The sequence below is a fragment of the Schistocerca serialis genome, chromosome 5 (genome assembly GCF_023864345.2).
Source record: "Schistocerca serialis cubense isolate TAMUIC-IGC-003099 chromosome 5, iqSchSeri2.2, whole genome shotgun sequence".
Classification (NCBI taxonomy): Eukaryota; Metazoa; Arthropoda; class Insecta; order Orthoptera; family Acrididae; genus Schistocerca; species Schistocerca serialis.
The window spans coordinates 340,954,124-340,977,035 of NC_064642.1; the positions used below are offsets into that span (position 1 = coordinate 340,954,124).

At 42.2% G+C, this 22,912-nt stretch overlaps 1 protein-coding gene across 1 annotated transcript in view; it reads left to right on the top strand.

The window, feature by feature from the left end:
* LOC126480962 (kalirin) overlaps positions 1-22,912 on the top strand; it is a 1,643,174-nt gene that overhangs the window by 896,628 nt on the left and 723,634 nt on the right. Inside the window, exon 30 of the mRNA XM_050104391.1 lies at positions 14,493-14,592. Within this exon, the coding sequence (XP_049960348.1) occupies positions 14,493-14,592 (100 nt within the window). The remainder of the gene's footprint in view (positions 1-14,492; positions 14,593-22,912) is intronic.

The following is a 22,912-nucleotide window of genomic DNA, read 5'->3' on the forward strand; positions in this document are numbered from 1 at the left end:
TATGTCACTTATGTCCTCTTCTAAGGCTTCTTCCAGTGCTGCAGAAAAAAATGCATAGTTCCATAAAAAATGAAAAAAAAATGCAGTGTCATAGTTTGGTAGCTGGAAACATTAAAAATTAGTTGTGTGCATAAAATATTGGCCACATTATTCACTATATCTCACAGACCATGTCTTGATGTAGTTACTTGTTTAAGATATCTTTCGAGTGGCTTGTTTTGAACAAATACATAGATGTGAGTTACTAATTCCTACACACTACCTTTTACACATTACAATAGTAGGTGTTGTTCTATAGATTAGGAGTTGTCAAAGAGAAACTTTCCCAGTTTGTTTTCAAATGTTACTTTACTGTGTGTCAGACATTTTATATCAATGAGTAAGTGATCGAAAATTGTGCTGCAGTATTGTGTACCACTTTTCAGCTAAAGACAGCCTTAAAGTGGAGTAATGAACGCCATTTTTTCTTCTCTTATTGCAATTATGTATATCATTGCTCCTTTTGAACTGGAGTGGATTGTTTATAACAAACTTCATGAAGAAATAAATATAATGTGAAGCAGTAGTCAAAATGCCCAGCTCCTTAAACAGATGTCTAGAAGATGATCATGGGTGAACACCACATATTATTCTTACAACATGTTTTTGAACAACAAAGACTACCTTCCTTAAAGAATGTTATTCCATATTACATATTGAATGAAAATATCCAAAATATGTTGAGTCCCTGATTTGTTTCTCCCCAATATTTGCAGTGATTCTAAATACACACGTGGATGAATTAAGTTGTTTTAGATGTTAAAAATGTCCTTTTTCAGTTTAAACTCTCTTCAGCATGGCACTTGAGAATTTTGAAGTTTTCACACTATGTATGATTTCTTCAGATTGCATTGCACTCATCATTGGTGTAGTATCCCTTTATGTCCAGAACTGAAAATGTTGTGTCTTTTTACAATTGAGAGTGAGACTATTTGCAGAAAACCAGTCAATGACACTTTTAAGGAAATTGCTTACTATTTATTCTGTTGTTGTATATATGCTTGGTTTGATTACAGTACCGTGTCATCTACAAGAAGAACTAATTATGCATGTTGTATATTAGACAGAAGATTGTACAAATGTATGAGGATCAATGGTTGACCTCGGATTGACTGGGAAACTCCATACATTATTTTTTCATAGTCAGAAGAATCTTCCCTGATTATATTAGTTGAATTACTAAGTGCAACTGTCAGCAATGTTATGAAAAGGAAAGATTGGCACACACCATAAAGATGACATTTTGAGTTGCAGACAGCTGCAACGAAAATACTGTTACACACTGAGGTTTTGGCCAAAGCCTTTTTCAGAAAACAAGTAAACACACACACACACACACACACACACACACACACACACACACACACACACACACTCAGGAAAGCAGGCACACCTCATGCGCACATGACCATTATCTCTGGCCAACGTAGCCAGACTGCCTTCATTCTTTTTTTCTGCATTCCTTTGAATAGATAGATAGATAGAAATTGTTCACAACTTATGAACTGGCTTGAATCAACCTGTGTACAGGCGTATAACCCTCCGCAACATTTAGTGGGAATAACAACCGTAATAATAATATTAATGATAATAATGCGGCAGTTACAATAATGTATTTTCAGTTGCACAGCTAAATTGTGGAGATGCTACTAGGTACTTTGCTTGGTTACAACAAGAAAATGCCTCTGGATTGTCAAAAAGAATAGCTCACCCAGTGAGTGCATTTCAGTTAATTGTAAGTCTTCCTAATCATCATCTATAGGGCATCTTTCTTGCATACACTGCCGTGCTCCATTATTTCATTGGTATAGTCTTTTCAAGAAGATCTTAGTCTGCCAGGTGATATCCATTCAAAAATTTTCTTTGGCCATGGGTGAATTTCCATGAAGCTGTTGAAGGACCGAAGTGTGGAAGGGATGAAATGTGTTCGAATGTAGTCTTCATAGAACACACCATTGGCTGACCCCACTGACACATTCAACCTGCCCCATAGTGACATCTGAAGTGTGTGTTATCGTGTGTAAAATATTGCTGGCATCCTCAAAAATTGCCCATAGCACTTTCTGATTTTTTTTCAGTCTTATCTGGCACTGCTTCATTTGCCTTAATTCTGTCTCTTACTTCATCATTAGTTTTTTCTTGATTCTCAATATTCTGGTGCTCCATTATAAATAATCCATTTCCACAACTGTCGTGTTTCTTTTGAGGTCTGCCTTTAAAAGTGTCCATAGTTTCAATCCATAGCAAAGGACATATTCAACCATCAACCAACCCACTCATTTCTTAGTGTTCTTGGAAATTTTCTTGTCCCACCAAAATGACTCTGTACACCCTATTACTTTTCTGCTTTGTTTTTTTCTATATTTCACTTCTGTGTTAACCAATCCACTTCTGTCAATATATGCCCCTAGATATTTGAATTTTTCTCCCTGTTTCATAACTGTTCTGTCATTAAGGTGTACTTTAAATCTATTGGTAATATTCACTACAAGATATTTGGTTCACGTTAGACGCATTTATAATCCCCATTTGAAATATTCCTGATATGATAATAAGCACAAGATCATATTCAGATTGTGCTAGAATGGCTTTATCATATGTAAAACTTAATGAAATCACCTGTACATCATTAGGCTTTATCATAAGTAAAACTTAATGAAATCACCTATACATCATTAACAATAATTCCCATTCCTCCACAGCTTTCGTTTTGTCTTCTGAGAGCCACTTTTACATACAACTGAACTAAATAAGTGACAAACTGCAGCTCAGTCTCTGCTCTTTTGTGACATTAATAGGTTCTGATAACTTTGACACTCTTTTAATCTGAACCTTAGTATGTCTGCACGTTTCAGTAATACTCTGTGGAAGATTCTTGTCAGTATCTTTATTTTTCAGAGCTTCCCACAGTTTTGTCATAGGAATTGTGTTATAAACTTTTTCTAAATCTATGAAGGCTGGAACTTTAATAATGGCAACTATTTATTTACAGCTCGTACAAAATAGATATGTGTTTCGAAGTTTTATGGACCTTCAGAGTAGTAACCAGCATTGTGTATAGCCCATTGCCAGTGATGTGGAAGTTGTAGGATACTCTTAGCAGTGCCAGTTGTGTTGACAGTTCAAGTGACGTGGTCTATTGCCCAATGAATTTGTAGCAGTTCTGAAGCGAATGCCGTGAAGTGTTTCCTTCAGTTTAGAAATCGAGTTGAACTCTCAAGGGCTTAAGTCAGGGGAGTGCAGTAGGTGGTATAGCAGCTCCATCAGTCAAACAAATTAGTAGGAGCTCACACTGTACGTGCTTGAGCATTGTCCTGCAAAATGATGGTCAGGTCATGCAGAAAATGTCATCACTTCTGTCTCTAAGCTTGTTGTAGGTTGTGTTCCAAAAATGAACAGTGTGTTGTTCGGATATGGAGGAGACACACAGAGACAAGAACTGTCGATAACATGCCTCGCTGAGGCTGTCAAAGGGCTACTACTGCAGTGGATGGCAGCTCCCTACGTATTATGGTTCGGAGGAACCCTGACAGCAATCCCGCAATGTTGAATAATACTTTTTGTGCAGGCCACAGGATGTCGTGTTATGACTCAAACTGTGCACAATAGGCTGCATGATGCACAACTTCACTATCGAATGTAAATGACAAGGTCCATCTTTGCAACCACGACACCATGCAGCACAGTACAGAAGGGCCCAACAACATGTTGAATGGATCACTCAGGATTGGCATCATGTTGTCTTCACCAATGACTGACGCATATGCCTTCAACCAGATAATCATCGGAGATGTGTTTGGAGGCAACCCAGTCAGGGTGAACACCTTAGAGACACTGTCCAGCAAGTGCAGCAAGGTGGATGTTCCCTGATGTGTTGGGATGGCATTATGTGGGACCAGCGTATGCCGCTGGTGGTCGTGGAAGGCGCCGTAATGGCTGTATGATATGAGAATGCCATCCTCCGAATGATATTGCAACCATATCGGTAGCATATTGGTGAGGCATTCGTCTTCATGGACGACAATTTGCACGCCCATTTTGCACATCTTGTGTATGACTTCGTTCAGGAAAACAACATCGCTCGACTAGAGTGGCCAGCATTTTCTCCAGACATGAACACTGTCGAACATGCCTGAGATAGATCGAAAAGGGCTGTTTATGGACGATGTGACCCACCAACCACTCTGAGGGATCTACACCAAATCAAGCTGGACCAACAGTGCCTTGATGAACTTGTGAATAATATGCCATGACGAATACAGGTACACATCAATGCCAGGGGACGTGCCACTGGGTATTAGAGGTACTGGTGTGCACAGCAATCTGGACCAGCACCTCTGAGGGTTTCACTGTATGGGGGTACAACATGCAATATGTGGTTTTCATGAGCAATAAAAAGGGTGGAAGTGATGTTTATGTTGATCTCTGTTCCAATTTTCTGTACAGATTCCAGAACTCTCTGAAACGAGGTGATGCAAAACTTTTTTTGATGTGTGTGAAAAAGCTTGTGCCATGTCTCGTTACATGAACTGAATGGGATGGTGATTATCTGGAAAAATAATCAACAAGTGTATCAGCAATATCCTGTAATTTTTTGTTTTCACATACAATTTCTTAAAAAAAGATAGAGATATAGTACTTGCCTCATATTTTGATTGATTTCATCAGTCTTACCTTCTCCCTCTTTTGTGCAGTGAGGTCTGTCTTGAATAAGAATAGCTACAAAATGATGTTTCCATTCTGTTAAAGAAACTAAGCTGTCTGCTGCTTTGTTTACTGGTGTTTTCTTCATACCTGGAAAATCCTCCATGCTACTATAGTTTGTGGCTCACCTATTACACTCTAAATTTGAATGCATTTAGGTTCCTACATCTCTTTATTTTTTGATCTAATTCTGTTTCCTAACTTTTGATTTATTGCCTATCTTGAGGTGATTTGATTGATGAACATGTTTTGTATGCTTTCTTCTTTTCACATATTAAGTGCTTAAGATCATCAAATATTCATGGAGGTTCCTGGTTATCTATCATCAGTACTTCAAGAAATTTTCATAAATACTTATTTAATATTCTAACATTCCTTTTCAATAATGTTACCTTCTGGCATCATTTCTTGTTCTAATATTCATCAAAATAAATTCTTAGTGCTAAATACCTTCAGAAGAAAGGTCTTGTACCATTGTGCTCCAGTTTCTGTCCAATTTGCTGGTTAGCCAGTTGTCAAGTAGTTTATGGTTTCTCCTAAACAGATATAACACCTCTGATGAAATCGACAATTCACTCCCCACATGACTCTGCAGTTCTGAACTACCATTTTTTTGTATTTGCTTAGTAATAATGTAAACATGTGATGATTTCTGCAGTAATGAGTGTCTTTTATATGTATGTCTGTGAATATAATAGAGGGAAACATTCCATGTGGGAAAAAAACAAAGATGATGAGACTTACCAAACAAAAGCGCTGGCAGGTCGATAGACACACAAACATACACACAAAATTCAAGCTTTCACAACAAACAGTTGCTTCACCAGGAAAGAGGGAAGGAGAGGGAATGACAAAAGGATGTGGCTTTTAAGGGAGAGGGTAAGGAGTCATTCCAATCCTGGGAGCGGAAAGACTTACCTTAGGGGGCAAAAAGGACAGGTATAAGGTAAGTCTTTCCGCTCCCGGGATTGGAATGACTCCTTACCCTCTCCCTTAAAACCCACATCCTTTCGTCTTTCCCTCTCCTTCCCTCTTTCCTGATGAAGCAATTGTTTGTTGCGAAAGCTTGAATTTTGTGTGTATGTTTGTGTTTGTTTGTGTGTCTATCGACCTGCCAGCGCTTTTGTTTGGTAAGTCTCATTATCTTCGTTTTTAGATATATATCTGTGAATATATTTATGAGAATTATGTGTAGTCAGAATTCTCAAGTTATACTGGAGCTGAATTGATGTCCCCTTAAAGTGTCATTAGAGTGGACCAAACAGATGGTAATTTGATGGAGTGAGATTGGGAGTGTGCAGGATACCCAACACCTCAAGATGCAGTGTTTGAAGAGCTTTAATGGTGTGGTTGGCAGGATGTGTAGGAGTATTGCCATGCAACAAAAGAACACCTTCTGGCATTCGACCTCTGCATTCATTGTAAATTACAGGCTTCAACTTGTTTAGCAGCATAGCACTGTTTACTGCTGATACAGTATCTTTTTTTTGCAGGTAATATTGCAGGATTGGGTCTTGTGAGTCCCAAGAAAACTGTGAGCATCACTTTATTGACACTTGAATTTCTTTTTGACTGAAGATTTATGGTATTTCCATTTCATGCTCTCACATTTACACTTTTGTTTGAAGTGATGAATCCATGTTTCATCTCCAGTAATGATTCATTCCTGAAACTTTTGACATTCATTAGCATGGTGATCCACTAGGTCCTGACAGATTTTCACACAGTTACACTTGTAATCTGTGTATAATTGTTTTGGAATACATCTCACGCTGATTTTGTGAAAGTTAATTCTGGTTAGCATTTTTTCATATGCATATATCTGTTATTCAGAACCAAGGCATGGACTTGTTCAGTATTGGCATCAGTTGTGGTTGTGGCGGTAGCTGTGTGCCCCACTGTTTCCTCATCCTACATATTCATATGACCATTTTTGAGCTGTTTAGTCCACTGCTAAACATTTCATTGTGACAAAAGATTGTCACTGTATTGCACTTAAAGTTTTCTAGAACTCACCCCTGGTAAACCTTCAGACCACAAAAAATGGATTATGAAATTCTGCTCTTCTATAGTGAAACAAAGAGTGGTATGGCCACCTTTGAATTGTAACAGTGCAAAATAGACTGACGTGATACTGCTGCAGCCTACCACAGGGGAAGGCAATCATGCCATCTAGTGGCTAGTGAGCACAGAAAGATGTAGAGCCAGCCTAAAGGCAAGCTGAGCAAAATTACAGATACTTAATGGCTTACTCTCACACTTGTAAGCCCACTCTTGCATTAAAGTCTTCTAATATTATAAGTTCTTGGTGGTTTCTGAACTTGGTGGAGAAGGTGGTCTAATTTCCAGTAGAAATAATACTTGGTTTGCTGTGGCATACCATTATTCAGTGCATATAATCCAATTATAGCCATTTCAATGCCTCGTAATCAAAACTTACAGTTCTTTCATATTGTCTAGCCAAGACCGAAAACAGATAATTTTCCCAAATTCTCGTTCAACAGGCACCATATTGAAGATTATACCACGTACAACAAAAGTGGAAAAACATATCTGTTAAGTCACAATGTAGATGAAAGTGGGTGTTGAGTGATTGCGGCAGATGGTTATTGAAGATAACTGAGGGAAAGGGAAAAAAAAAAAAATAGAGTACAACAGCTGTAAAAATGACAGCAGAACTGAATATTATATTTGCGAACCCTGTCAGCACCAAAACAACATGAAGAGATCTTCGTAAGTTGGGAACTTCAGAGTGAATTGGAATTCCCAAATCACACATCACTGATGCAGATGCCTGTAACTTGGAAACTTGGTGCTGAAATCATAAAGTCTGGCATATGAAACAATGGAAGAATTTAATTTTGTTGGATGAGTCTTGTCACTGTTTCTAACTTCTGGTTTAGTCTACATCTGGTGTACGTCATCCAAAACCTACGACCGAGCGAGGTGGTGCAGTGGTTAGCACACAGGACTCACATTCGGGAGGAGACGGTTCAGTCCTACATCCGGACATCCTCATTTAGGTTTTCCATGATTTCCCTAAATCACCACAGGGAAATGCCGGGATGGTTCCTTTGAGAGGACACGACCGACTTCCTTCCCCATCCTTCCCTAATCCGATCAGACAAATGACCTCGCTGGTCTTCTCCCCCAAACAACCCAACCCAACCCCCAAAACCTACAATACAGGCTACTTGCGGCCAAGAGTGAAACTGCTGTGGTTCAGTGATGATTTGGGCAGCCATACTGTGGTACTGCATGGGGCTCTAGGTTAACTTGCAAAATTGCAGTACTGCCAAGGATGATGTGACCATTTTGGCTGATCAGTTTCATCCCATGGTACCATCTTTATGCCCCAATGGTGACTGATTTTCTGAGCATGTGGATGAATTGTTTCATCTCCTTTGGCCACTTCAGTCACCAGATCTCGTTATTATCAAGTCTTTGTGTTCATCTTTGGAGACGAGGGTGCCTGATGGCTTTGCAACCTCATCATCTTTACCTGAACTTGCAACTATTTTGCCGGTAGAATGACATAAGATTCCCTTGAAAACCATACAGCACACGTATTTGTCGATTCCAAGATGATGGAAGCTGTTTCGAGTGTCATTGATTTTCCTTCATCGTATTAGGGATGATAATGTCTTGTGTTTTTGGTGTTTCCATGTTTTTGTTCGTCCCTGCGGCCATGAAACGCCTTAGCGACGTGTGTTCGTGCAGAGGCACCAGTAGTGCGTGCGTGTCTGGCGGGAAGCGTAAAGCACAGGCGAACCGGTGTACAGTAGTAGCCTGTCCCGGGAACGCAGCGTCCGGCCGGTAGTACGGGCGAGGGGCGGCCGGCAGGGGCGATATTACGCTGCGGCCGCGGGTAGGGGGCGGTGGTGGGGATGGCAGCGGCTCTGCGCCACGGGTCAAGGCGACGCGAGCTGCACCGGCCGGGCTGCGGGGACCCGCACAGCATCCGGCGGGGCGAGTGGTGGCTTTCCCACCAGCGCTCGGTTCCTCCTTCTCACCAAAGCACGTTCTCCACAGAAGCACAGGGCTACTAGCAAGTGACACAACCAGAGTTCAGTTCGGTCGTTTTGGTACAACACATAAGTGACGTAGTAAATGACTGGGTTGCCGGTAGTTTTGTGTCGGTAGCTTTGATAGAGAAAGAAACAGGGAGCCGACGACTTCTCTTTGCTTTTTTTTCTTTGTTTTGCACAAAATTAGCGCCGCACATTGTTCATTGTTAGTCCATTGTGTGTTCTATATCCTTACAAATTATAAATTGCATTTTATAAGTAATGAAAATTAGCGTATCGTGTAATGTTTGCACTTTTATGTAACCAGAGTAATTACTTGTGATGAAATTACAGTTTACATGCACAGACATAAAAAATATATATTATTATTGTTTTTTTCGAACTCAATGGAACGTTCTTCGTCATGATCTGTGGCGAGAGTTTCCTGATACTACTGATCAGTGCGAAAGTTGTATATTAATTAGAGAACCATGTTTTATATAAGCTCAATGAAGTACTGAAACGATGTTTGATTTTTTTGGCTTCTTTTAAATTTTATCTTTCTTTGGGGAAACTGCATTTTCTAGTGCTGTATGATAAATCTTATTTTCCTTTTTTTTCCCTCTACAACATCCCTCTGTTTCGCATTGAAAATCAACAATATTCAAATAAAACCTGAATTAAATAGTGACAATTTCAGTTTTGCTATAAATACTTTTTATTTTTAAGTAACAGGCAGGAACACAATTATGTACAACAAAAATGTTCCTTAGGTTACGTGGTCCTTTATATATCCTCACCATGTCTCTAGACGATTCACTGTTTCCAGATTCTAGAGGAATCTATTAAAACACTGGATCTCATGTACAAACAAAGCGGTCGAAAAGAAGTAACGCCCGATAGGTATGCAACACGCCCAACGGACATGTAAAGTGATGACGATCTTAGATAACCGAAGCTGCTAGGAAAACTGTTGTTATGACGCTCCAGCCTCCATATTCCCTAGGGATGGCCCCTTGTAACTTTTTTCCATTTCCAAAAATAAAGAAAGAAAACCTTAAGGGACGCCGTTTTACCTGAGATTAAAAACACGTCGCAAAGGAAGCGTCATGCAATTTCAAAGACAGATTTCCAGAAGTGTTTCGAGGATTGGAGAAAGCGCTGCCATAAGAGTATAATATCTGATGGGCGAATATTTTCAAGACGATAACATTTATGTAGCCGACAAAATAAAATTCTTTTCCAGAAAACTAAAAAAATTTCGTAAACTTTCCAAAGACGCCATGTACATGTTACACAGTGGCTCCCGATTTACAGAGTGATCAGACAACTTGAGGGAATGCAGGCGGATGAGATCATCGACAACCGCCGATATTTCGGCAGTTTTGTCGTGAAAGTGACAGTGTGTGCACCTGTCGAAACACCGGCGTTTGTTGACGTTGTCGCCTGGCTGCATTCTCGTAAGCTGCTTGAACATGATGGGATATGGTAATCGTGTAACTGTTTCAGCTGAAAGTGAAGAAGCTTTAGTAAAGGAAATGGATAAAGTAAAGGGAAAGAATGTAACTTGGAAATAAACTAGTCAACAAGAAAGGTGATGGTTTGTGACAAAGGATGGCAAGCCAAAGCGAGTACTCATTTGTGACAGGTTGCAACAACAAGTTGACTCGTTTGTGTATTATGGAAGCAAAATAACTAGGGAAGAATTGAGTTGCAGAATTAACAACCGAAAGGCGTTTTCAATAAAAAGAAAACGATATTTACTTAAAAAATATAATAGCTTACAAAATAGGAATGCATATGCTTGGAGTGTTGGTGTGAGACTTGGACTCTTGGGAACTGAGGAAAGCAAAACATTGAATGAATTCTTTTAAGATGTAGTGTTAAAGGCGCACCCTGAAAATTAAATGATCTGATAAGATCGCTAATGACGAAGGCTTTAAAAGAGTGTGAGAGAAGAGGAGTTAACGAACAGTATCATATAAAGAAGAATTCTGCTTAATGGTGATCTGAAGAATGCAGAAAGGCGTGCAGATTGGATATCTGCTGCCGATTTGACTCCTGCCAGCCAATCCTCGAACTGAAAACCAAAGAAAGGATCTGCCGATTATTAGGTCGTCCATTGTCTTTCTCTCTTCAGTGAATTGCTCAATAAGATGACTGTAATCACATTGTAAATAAAATAATTAGAATATGTCATACATACCCACCCGCCAGAACAAAAGTTTATACTCGGTCTTCTGGAGCAATTATATTTCTATCTGCCGGCTTTTGCATAAGCGTGCTTGTATATTTATAGCACAGTAATGCTTTGTAACGAGAAGCGAAAGGAAATAGCGGAGACGGAATGTTTCATGAGTGAACTATCGACGATCTTTCGCGCCGTCAAGCGCATTTTGGAGCAATTTATTTGCATTCGGTTTTGCTTATATGGCATTTAGTTTTCGCTTTCTGTACCGATTTATTTGTAATCAGATATACCACTGTGATTGCCTAATTGGGAATCGGCCTCAGTTGACGCTCATTTAATTACCTGCCGTACTGGAAAGTACAGTCTGTTCTTCCTAAACGTGAAAGATAATAAAGAATAAAAGGGAAATGTTAACTGATACGCAGCGCTCTATATAACGGGAGCTCAATACTAGTTGTGCATACAGACATGTTAATATGCGATTTTACTGATACAATATGTCGAGAGAGCGAGAGGACGAGGCTTAAATTCCCTGTTTTTATATTAAATGCAGTCTGTTAATTAGTTCACTTCCACTGCACAGAGAATTGCGCCTGTAGTAAAAGCAGTGAATAACAAATAATTTTTAAAGTTGATATCAGATTCTCGTTCCCTGCTTAACGTTCCGTTAATTCTCGTTTCCGTTAGAAAAGCTACTATGTCACAGTCATTTGCCCCACTAGTTCTGAAACTCTTTAGCGTGTGAAACGTTTTTGGTGTTTCAGAGAGCACTTTTTAAAATCAGAAACCAATGATACTTTAGTAATGTTAGACATCTAAAATGTGCAAATCCGGTGTAGTTGTAGGCCTTGAGCCACTATACGCGAAAATAGTCGCAGATTGTAGTTGTTGCCCATTTGCGCACCTGGACGCGGTGCTGCCGTAGTGTACACAGTGGTCCGTGCAAGGGGTCTACGGCTCGTGAAAGGAGTCATTGAGGTGTAAGAGCCACAGAAGTATTATCTCAAGTCGCCTGCTGGCTATGTTTTCCTTTCTGTCCTCACGGAAGGCAAATACAGAGATGGTTCCTGTAACACGATCACCGGTGAATTCTTTGCCCCAGTCTTCTCCAACATAATGGTGTCCTAGCAAGGTGTCTCTGAATGATAGTGGAAAGACGTTTTTACAGCACTATTGATCGAATTACTTGAACAAATTCAGCAGCGACCACTAAAAACTTTGTTTGTCAACGTGCGTTTTGTGTTTTTACCCATCTTTACGTGAAGTAATATGGGTATGCGTTCGTTATTATTATGCTTACATCTATTGCATTTTGAATGCTGCAGTTGACTTGTGCAAAAAGTAAAAGAAAAGTTTTTGAAGACGTATGTTTCCGCCTAATTTACGGTTAGATGCATTACTTTTATTCTTTATCCTGTAGTTCTTTATTACTATGTTATGTACATCTCTCTCTCTCTCTCTCTCTCACACACACACACACACACACACACACACACACATACACACACACACACACGTAAGAAATGATACTAAATATGATGTCATTTTTCATTCATACAGAGGCCTTTTATTACGTTTGAAGGTCTTCAAATTAAGCCCAATAACGCAACTAATTTCCGAAGATATCAAAAAAATTTCATTTTAGGTTAATTGCCACGTAAACAAACGCTAAGTCATCCAAATGGCAACCACTGCGTTGCAGGATCATAACATGGTATCTAAAAGTGTGTTTCCATGTGTAGAGCTATAGAATGCGACATGAAGTAAGTGGACCTAACTCTTAATCAGATGTAAATACACGTCTTAAAAACGTCGTTGGTAAAGGAATTAATATTTTACGCAAATCAGCTGCATCGTTCGAAATGAATGATGTAATCATAACAATGATTAGACTATTACCCCAACTGAAGATAGATGAAAACGAGAAACTCGTTTTGGCTGCAGTAATGCTACAAGAAAGTGGCTAGGTGCTGTATCTTTATATGTAATTTAATCCGCAGCGACGGAGTTCAATGACTTTTACCGTCGATAAAGTGAAGTTATCGTTTGTCGAGTTCCAGTACGTAATTCTATCAATTTTTCAAAAAATTGTTATTACAACTTTTTTTCAGGACCGTAACTGAATGTTATGCTCGAATTGTATCTTGTCATAAGTCTCCAGATACTTATTAGTGGAGATTAATATTGGGTGTGTCCGCCTTTCGCCTTTATGACCTCTTGGCCTCTGTTGGGGAAAATTTCAATGGGGTGTCTCAGCGTGAGTGGAGGCATGGCACCTCATTTTTTCTGAAGAGTTGGAACGAGAGAAGATAGCGATGTTGGCAGCTGGGGTTTGGAGCGAACTCGACGTCCTAGCTCATCCCAACGGCGTTGCATTAATTTCAGGTAGGAAGTCGCGGCAGGCTACTCCGTTTCAGGATTGTTATTGCCCACAAACCATTGCCTTACAGATGCTGCTGTACGACATGGTTTATTGTCATTCTCATACGTCCAGGTCCAATCTGTTCCTCTACTGTACATAGCAGAGAAACGTTCTCGATGCATTCATCGAACCCATATCCTTCCATCGGTTTGCCACAGGGTAGAGCGTGATTCATCACTTCAAATCTCTTGTCTCCATTTATCCACTGTTCAGTGGCGTCGCCGTTGACGCCACCTCAAGCGTCACTTAGTGCTGACTACAGAAGCTTGTGACTTTTCTGAGGACCTGCTCGACCATTGTATTCCATTCTTTTCAACACTCTACTCACAATCATTGTGCTAGCTGGCCTACTGGTTGCACTTTGTAACTCTCGAGTATTTCCTTCCGCTGATTTCGTGCCGTCTTTTACAATCACCCTTCGCATTGCTGGACGGCACCTGCCTAGTCTTGGTTTAGCTGTGGTTATTCCTTCGCGTTTCCACTTCATAATCATGTCACTAACAGTCGACTTGGACAGGTTTATAAGGGTTGAAATGTCCGTGATGGAATTTTTACTAACTGTTTCTCTACTAACAACACAATACTCCCCTCTTCCTTTAAAATTGGCGGGCCCATCTCTCAAGACATCTAGCGATCAGTTGCGCATTATGTAGTGGTGACCGTACACTTTTGATCAGATGCTGTTTTTGGTCTTGGTGAATACTGTGTTGTGTTTATTTCTTCTGTAGGGTGTTCCTTAGAATTACTCATAGTGTTGGAATGCGATACCTACTATCTTAGTTCAAAAATGCTTCAAATTGCTCTGAGCACTATGGGACTTAAACATCTATGGTCATCAGTCCCCTAGAACTTAGAACTACTTAAACCTAACTAACCTAAGGACATCACACAACACCCAGTCATCACGAGGCAGAGAAAATCCCTGACCCCGCCGGGAATCGAACCCGGGAACCCGGGCGTGGGAAGCGAGAACGCTACCGCACGATCACGAGCTACGTACTACTACTATCTTAGTTGCAAGTTATTTGTGGAAGGAACTTCGTAAGGAATGCATGTTGTTGGCAGTTGCTCTATCATTGTCAGAATGGATTAAGAGCATTTCCTATTCCTCTCTTTTTTTTTTTTTTAGGGACCTGGAGGACTCGGCGTCCCTGGACGAGAGCGTGGAGAACCTGGACCGGGGATCCCTGGCGTCCTTCGGCTCGGGCAACACCACCGACTCCGATAAGGTGAGTACCGCCGGTTGGCGCCCGCCTTATCCCTGCTGGGCTGTTTATTACCGCTGTGCGCTCGAGGGAGGCGGAGTTGGGACTAGCGGGCGAAGCCTCCACGCATGGCGGAGGGTGATAGCGTCGCGTCGCTTTGATCCGTACTCACTCCTGACGGGCCATGGGTGAGACCGGTTCTGTGAGGAGGAATTTCACGTTGCGGAATCCCTCGAGCGTGAACAACAGAATAAAACCCATCAGGATGTTGCAGCGTGCTATGAAACGTGAACATATTGGATGCGAGATATTTTTCTACGTCACTCGCTGGATTGAGTATATGCCCTATTGGAGAACAGATTCCATCTGTGGTTCGACTCTCCTGCCACATCTGCCGTAGAGTCCTGATGAGTACGATCAGACTTCCGTATCACCGAGCCTGTGAAAGGTGATTTACGTGGCCAACGTTTTCCAGACTCAGATGCTGTCGTCAAAGCTGTAAGACAGTGGCTAGCCTCAAGTGGTTCAGGTTTTTACGAGCGCAGTGTGAGCCTAGTGTATTCCGAATGGTGGGGAGTAAGTGGAGAAATGAGAGTATGTAGCTGATATTTACTCGAACTGTGTTACTATACTTTCTGTATCTGTTCAGCGGGAGTCATTAATTGCGGAATGACTCTATTATATCAAAACCCGTTTTTCTGTTCCGATTTGCTATGGTAACCTGTTAGCAACTTACGTTTTATGTCATCTGTCTTTCGACTGGTATGATGCTGTCGACCATATTTTACTATCTTGTGTCAGTCTTTTCATCCACCGAGCGAGGTGGCGCAGTGGTTAGCACACTGGAATCGCATTCGGGAGGACGACGGTTCAATCCCGTCTCCGGCCATCCTGCTTTAGGTTTTCCGTGATTTCCCTAAATCGCTTCAGGCAAATGCCGGGATGGTTCCTTTGAAAGGGCACGGCCGATTTCCTTCCCCATCCTTCCCTCATCCGAGGTTGCGCTCCGTCTCTAATGACCTCGTTGTCGACGGGACGTTAAAACACTAATCTCCTCCTCCTCCTCTTTTCATCCGTGCTAACTACTACAACCAATATCATATGTTTTATGTATTCCAATCTTGTCTTCCCTATTATTTCTAGACTCGACTACTCGGTAATAATGTCGTACCAAATGTCCACTAATCTCTTCCTTTTTCTGGTATTGTCTTCCACCAACTTCTTTCCTCACTTATTCTCTTTAGCGCTTCGTCATACCATACTTTACCTGGGCACTTAATTTGTAACATTTTTGATAGCACCAGATTTCAAATGCTTCCAGTTTTTTTTATTTTCTGCATTTCAGATGGTCCATATTTCTCTTCCATAAAATGCTGTACTCCAGACGTATACTTTCATAAATTTTTCTTCCTCGTCTTTGTGTCCATATCTGATGTCAGTAGAACTCTCTTACTGGAGAATGCTATCTTCGACTGTTAACCTATAAAAAGTAACCAAAAAGTATTTTTTCGTTGGTGTAGGTAATGTGAAGACCTGTTATCCACCTGAGAACAGAAATGAGGAACTTACAATCTGACATAGTTTTCCGCGAAACAGTTACACCATCATAAAATTTTATTTTAATATCAAAGGGATTTAAGAGGGAACAACAGAGTGACGGACGGAAATATTGCTCAACTTCAGGATTTTTTTCTCCGTTCTGGAATATAGTTGACAAATGGGTTTTGCTGCAATGAATAAAGCGTACATTGAAGTTTTTATTGGTATTTTCATTGAAAAATATTAATATTTTCACTGTGTAATTGGGATTTTCCCGAGGCTGCTCAGAAAGGAGGTAGATCGACGGTTGTCGCTGTAACTCTGGTTGTGGTTATCTGAGACATGAAATTAACATATCACCCTGACCCTTAAAGATGTAATTTTAGTTGATCGTAGGGATTTGCAAAAAAGAGTAAATAAATAAAATTTCGCGAAATTATAGGTACGTATTTGAAAAAAATGGACATTTTTGGACCGCTCTTTTTTGGCCGAAAAAAATACTAAATATGGACATAGAAAAAAGTGGGTACGACGAACTGAAGAGAATTCAGTTTGCTTCAACAAAGACCAAAGATCATTAAAATCGGATGAAAATGGTAGCGTTGGCGACGACAATCATTCCGAAAAACATGTTTTTCAGAAAAACTCGTTTAAAGATTGACAAGTACGAGGGTAATCCCAAAAGAAAGGTCTCATATTTTTTTATAAGTGCATAGACCTGTTTATTTCTGCAATGGTTTACATCAGTTTACAGCTTGAACATTTAGCTATTTCTCGACATAATCACCATTTCTGTCGATGCATATTTGTAGACGCTGTTGCAGTTTTTTTATGCCCATGTCATACCAGCTCGCCTCCGTGCTGTTCAGAAAACTATGAACTGGCGTGATTGTTGCTTGGTCTCGGGTGTAAAGTGGTATGCCCAGATTTCGTCACACGTGACAATTGAGTCCAGAAAGTTGTCCTGTTCGGCTCCAAGGCGGTGAAGAAATGCGCGGGAAGCATCAACTCGTTGCCGCATGTGGTCCTCAGTCAGCATGCGTGGCACCCATCTTGCGCACACCTTCCGTAGTTCAATGTTTCCGTTAAAATTCTATGAGCGGTGCTTCGGGAAACCTCAGGAACCAACGTGCAGAGATCATCCAGGGTGAACCGCCAATGTTCACGCATGTTTTGCTCACCCTTCAACACTGTCTCCTCAGAAATTGACGGTCTCCCGCTCCTTGGCTCGTCGTGAATTTCGGTCCGACCAGCTGCAGACTCTCTACACCACTTACGAACATTTTTGACATCCATTCACGACTCACCATACACTTCCGTCAATTGGCGATGGGTTTCAATCGGCGCAGTGCCCTTCGCGTTCAAAAACCGAATAGCTGTGCGCAGTTCGCACTTGGCGGTAACAGCCAACGGGATCTCTTTACACACAGCGCGGGAAGCACTCTTCATAGCAGTGTGACCAACTCCCACACAAACAGAGTTCTGTACTTATAAAAAATAGGAGACCTTACTTCTGGGATTACCCTCGTATTTATCACATAAAAAAGGGACAAAGCTTGAAACTTACGGGATATCATCGATGCCTGGTCCATAATAACTATAGCTAGCGGATGCGGCTTTCTGCTACTTTGACCTGATAAGTCCACATTTTCGTCCTGAAAGCCCTTTTCATCGCTGCCGGCGTCTGTATCCTCACAGCGCATTTCATCGCCGGTTTTGATTTGAAGGGCATGTGCCACGTGCATTAATGCAGTATGCCCTACGCTGAATAGACATACGGCCAAATTTGAAGCAGTGTTGACGATTTCGCTTCGGCTAGATATTATTTATGGATCGTGTCTCCAAATGAGACTGTTGAAACTTGCATTCACATTTTGAGTAAAACCGCCCAAACAACGCTCCTGCAAATCAGGTTCACTCAAATCGGTATAAATAGAGAGCATGAGCGCGGTACGGATTCTCTAACGCCGGGGCGTGCCGTGCACACTCGGCTTCAAACGCTCACGGAATCTATGCGTTTTGGAGTTCACGCATAATATTTTGGGGGATAATTCTTCAGTGTGTATACATTCCAATTCCTTAATAAAGAATAGATCGAGTTTCTTCGTCCGTCACCATGTTGTTCCTCCTTAATACGCCACCTAGAAAAAGAAGTGAAGCACCTAGAAGAGGAAGAAGAAACGAAATGCAAATGCACAGGTTGGGAGGGTGCGTGATTATTCACTGATTACAAAATCGAGTCAAAGTTGCAAAGAACTAGACAGTATGAGCCCACCTGTAAGTAGGACGCTGCTCTCCCTGGGGCCTGGTTCCGTGCACTGACTCGGTTGTGAACGGCGTCATAAAGTCATTGTAGGCTCTCCTGAGACATACTGTTGCGACTAGTTCTTGATATCGTGGATACTGGCACTGAGACGGAGTTGACATCAGGGCTGGTCCCACACGCGTTCTGTCGAGGACAGATCTCAGGATAATGCCGGCCACGGGGGCACTTCATCATCACGCAGACAGTTCACAGAGACAAGTGCCACGTGTGGACGAGAATTGTCATGTTGAAAAATGATACTGTCGCTTGAGTGGTGAGACAGCCGTGCCGTACTGTTGTATCGTCGCAGTCACTACCGGCCGCGACCTGAAGTAATAACCGCCTACTCCTCACACCACGCCGCCAGGAGAGACACCGCCGTGCCTTCCCAAAACATTGGGAGACTTAGGTCTTGCCGCCATACTCGCCGACGTTGGTCACCCGGGGTAGTGCAGAAACGCGATTCATCGTTGAACAGAATGCGATGCCAGTCATTAGCAGTCCATGCTGTCTGGTGACGACACCACTCCTACACTGTTAGTGTTGTGGTTTTAACGGAAGCTTACGCATGGGACGGTAATTCCCTATTCGAGCTGTTGCTGGAGTGCGACCATTGGTGCGTGAAGATACGGAATGTTGCAGAGGGTTCATTACTTGTTCTCCGATAGTAGGCGCCTTTGTAAAGGGGTTACCATGTGCTTGGTGCGCATTACGGCAGTCCCTCCTTGTGGTGGTCAGAGGTGGTTGAGCGATACATTGACGATAAGTATACGTGTCCTCACGTTCCAATAAAGTCCAACATCGAGTCGCTGCCCCACAAATCTCCATATTGCGCCTTGCGACCAACAGACCAAACAGAGATCCGCAATCCTGTCTGGTACTGATAACGCTGTCTCAAACGAGTACACAACAACTTTGTGTCCTTCGCAGTGATCACACAACATCTGACGCTGTTCACGTTGTTACATATCCTAGTAAACCAGGTAACAACACTAAACACGAACAACACTAATGCACTCTCGTGGCCTTTGTACCTGTCACAGAGAGGTGAAACTCTAAATCATTTAGGTACCCGCCATTGGTGTGTACGTGTGCCAAGTTACAACTGACATTCGACATTGTCTTCAGGACGCTTCACATTTTTTGTCAGGCGGTGTATATCGGGATATCTCTCCGAGAAAGCACTTCTGTAAGTAAAGTTTCTGGTGTGATTTCCAATTAAGCCTCGTATATGTTTAATTTCTATACTCGGCTTAAAACAGTTTGGTGTGAAGAACAATGAACTCTTAATGAAGAAGCTTCTTGGCCAACGCAGCCAATTAAGCACGCTGTAGACAGCGGACTCCGCATATCGCGCGGGTTTAGTAATCATTCGAGCAGTATGTACGGGAAATCCGACATTGTGAATCGAACGAAAATGGCTGCCGGGTCGGCCAGCGTGCCGGCTTGCGGGAAACGGCAATAAACTTGTGAGTGGCCATTAAAGCTGTGTTGATTGGCGGTGGTTCCATGCGAATCAATGTTTGCGGTGGCAGCGTGCAGCAGAATGTAAACAACTGTACTTCCATTTGTAAAGTAACTACCATGCGACGATGTTGCGAACAGAGACTACGATTATATGTACCAAGCAGTGACTTGATAAAAATGTTGATCCTCTTTATTGGTTATGAAAACTGTAGGACTTCTTTCGTATGCAGAATGCGCATCCAAAACTTTTCATGAATGGCCCACGATAACGAAACAACATTTTATGCTAACTGCGAAAGGGACGAGTATTTTGATGTGTATTAAGGGCTTTAAATTACTTTTATTTGCCGAAATACTGAAGCTGGAACGATCATTTTAAATTCAGTAAGGTACTTGTTTTCATGGCCTTCGACAGCTCTTGGAGAGGGAAGTATAATGACGTGATGTGTCTCAGTACTTCCGGTTAAACGTTTTACTAAAGTGCTAAGTATGGAGTCGATGGGTAACTTCACAATACCGACTCGTGTCCTGTGCTGTGCAAACGTAACTTCACCGTCTGTTCCGGTTGATTTCAGCATCTTGTGAAACGTTTGAAACCAAAATTTAATAGGCGTTATGTGGCTGTAATTCTCTCTTAAGTAGCCGTCTAATACTGTTTGCCCGCCTACGTAGCCGAGATCGCCAAATCACACCTTTGCAGTGGCGCTCGACTCTGAGATAGCCGACTCTAGTCCTAATGACGCAAGAAATATTCTTTGCTGTAATTTGGACGGCGAGGGGAGGGGAGGAGCGAAGATGGCATACAGTGACGGTCTTTGCAGCAAAGACCAAACATCTCCGTTGTGGCTCGTGCAGTGAGAGCGTGTGCCAGTATTGACGCTGACTCGCCTGCCGGATGGAGACGTAAAGCTGGGCAGTCCCCTTGGTGCTATGCCACTGGGTTTCTCGGTCTCACTGTCTTCCATCCACTCATCAGTAACAACACAATCACAACTCCCCAATGTACAAGCACTCGCTACAGTCATCCATAGCAGACATATACGAGGATTGTCCAGAAAGAAACGCACTGCATTTTTTTTTTCAGCCGAAAACAATGCTACGAATGCGAAACGTTACGTATGTGTTGTTTGAAGTCTCCTGAATGAGCGCGCCAGGTTTCCGTCATTTCCGACAGATGCCGTAGCTGCAGGACAGTTTCAAAATGGCGTCTGTAGGTGATGTAGTTACAAGCAACGTGCAGCCGTTGAATTTCTCACTGCAGAGAAAGAAACTGTGGGCAATATTCACAAACGCTTGTGCAAAGTCTATGGAGCATCTGCTGTCGACGGAAGTACAGTCATTCGCTGGGCACGGAGGTTGAGGTCATCAGAAGCCGATCCGGCAGAGCTTCACGATTTGCAGCGATTGGGGAGGCCATCCACCATCCACGGCTGTCACACCTGACATGTTGCAGCGAGCTGATGATGTCATTCGCGACGACAGACGCATTACGACGCAGCAGTTGGCGTTGCATCTGTCAATCAGCAAAGGAAGTATGGTTGCAATTATCCGCACTCTTGGATATTCAAATGTGCGTGCAAGATGGGTCCCGCTATGTCTAACGGTGGATCACAAATCGCACAGAAAAAACACTTGCCTTGATTTGTTGCAACGTTTTGAAGCTGAGGGGGAGGCCTTTTTTGTCACGGATTGTTACAGATGATGAAACCTGGTTTCACCATTTTGAGCCCGAAACAAAACGACAGTAGATGGAATGGCGCCGTTCTCACTCTCCACAGAAGAAAAAATTCAAAGCAACTGCTTCCGCCGGTAAGGTCATGATCACCGTGTTCTGGGACTGTGAAGGTGTAATTCTCATTGATGTGATGCCAAGCGGCGTACTATTAATTTAGAAGCATATGTCAACACATGCACAAAACTCAAGACGCCTTTCAGGCGACTTCGGCGCCACAGTAACCCAGGAGATGTTTTGCTGCAAGACGATAACGCTCGGCACCACACAAGTCTGAGGACTGCTGAACACATCGCAAAACAGGGTTGGACAGTTTTACCCCATCAACACTACAGCCTTGACCTAGCCCCCTCGGACTTCTACTTGTTTGAACTATTTAACGATACCATTCGCAAAAGACAAAAAAATGGTTCAAATGGCTCTGAGCATCATGGGACTTAACGTCTGAGGTCATCAGTCCCCTAGAACTTAGCACTACTTAAACCTAACTAACCTAAGGACATCACACACATCCATGTCCGAGGCAGGATTCGAACCTGCGACCGTAGCGATCGCGCGATTCCAGACTGTAGCGCCTAGAACAGCTCGGCCACATCGGCCGGCCGCAAAAGACATTTTGAGGACGATGAGGAGGTGTTTCACACAGTGAAGCATTGGCTCCGCCACCAGGAAATGGATTGGTACCGACAGGGCATACACGCCCCTTTCCCACGCTGGAGGAGGAAGAGGAGACTAGCGTTTAACGTACCGTCGACAACGAAGTCATTAGAGACTGAGCACCAGCTCGGATTAGGGATAATGGGGAAGGAAATTGGCCGTGCCCCTGCAAAGGAACCATCCTGGCATTTGCCTGATGCGGGTTTAGGGAAATCACGGAAAATCTACATCTGAATGGGGGACGCGGATTTGAACCGTCGTCCTCCCGAATGAGAGTCCAGTGTGTTAACCACTGCACCACCTCCCTCGGTTTCACGCTGGAGGAAGGCCATAGAACGGGGTGGAGATTACGTGGAAAAATAGGGTGTGCAGATAAAACACCTTTCTTTCTTATGTGCAATTCTCATTACGTTCAAGAAACAATTGTTGAAGAAAAAATGCGGTGCATTATTTTCTGGTCAACCCTCGTACATTCTTAACCCTTCAGAACAGGTCGGAGGAAGGCAATGGCGAGCCACCTCCGGTAGAACATTGCCCGGGACGGCAAAAAAAAAAAAAAAAAAAAAAAAAAAAAAAAAAAACTGAATTGCTTCAGCATCTATTTGCATAAAAATGCGCCATGGTCTGAGTATACAGCAGAGTAT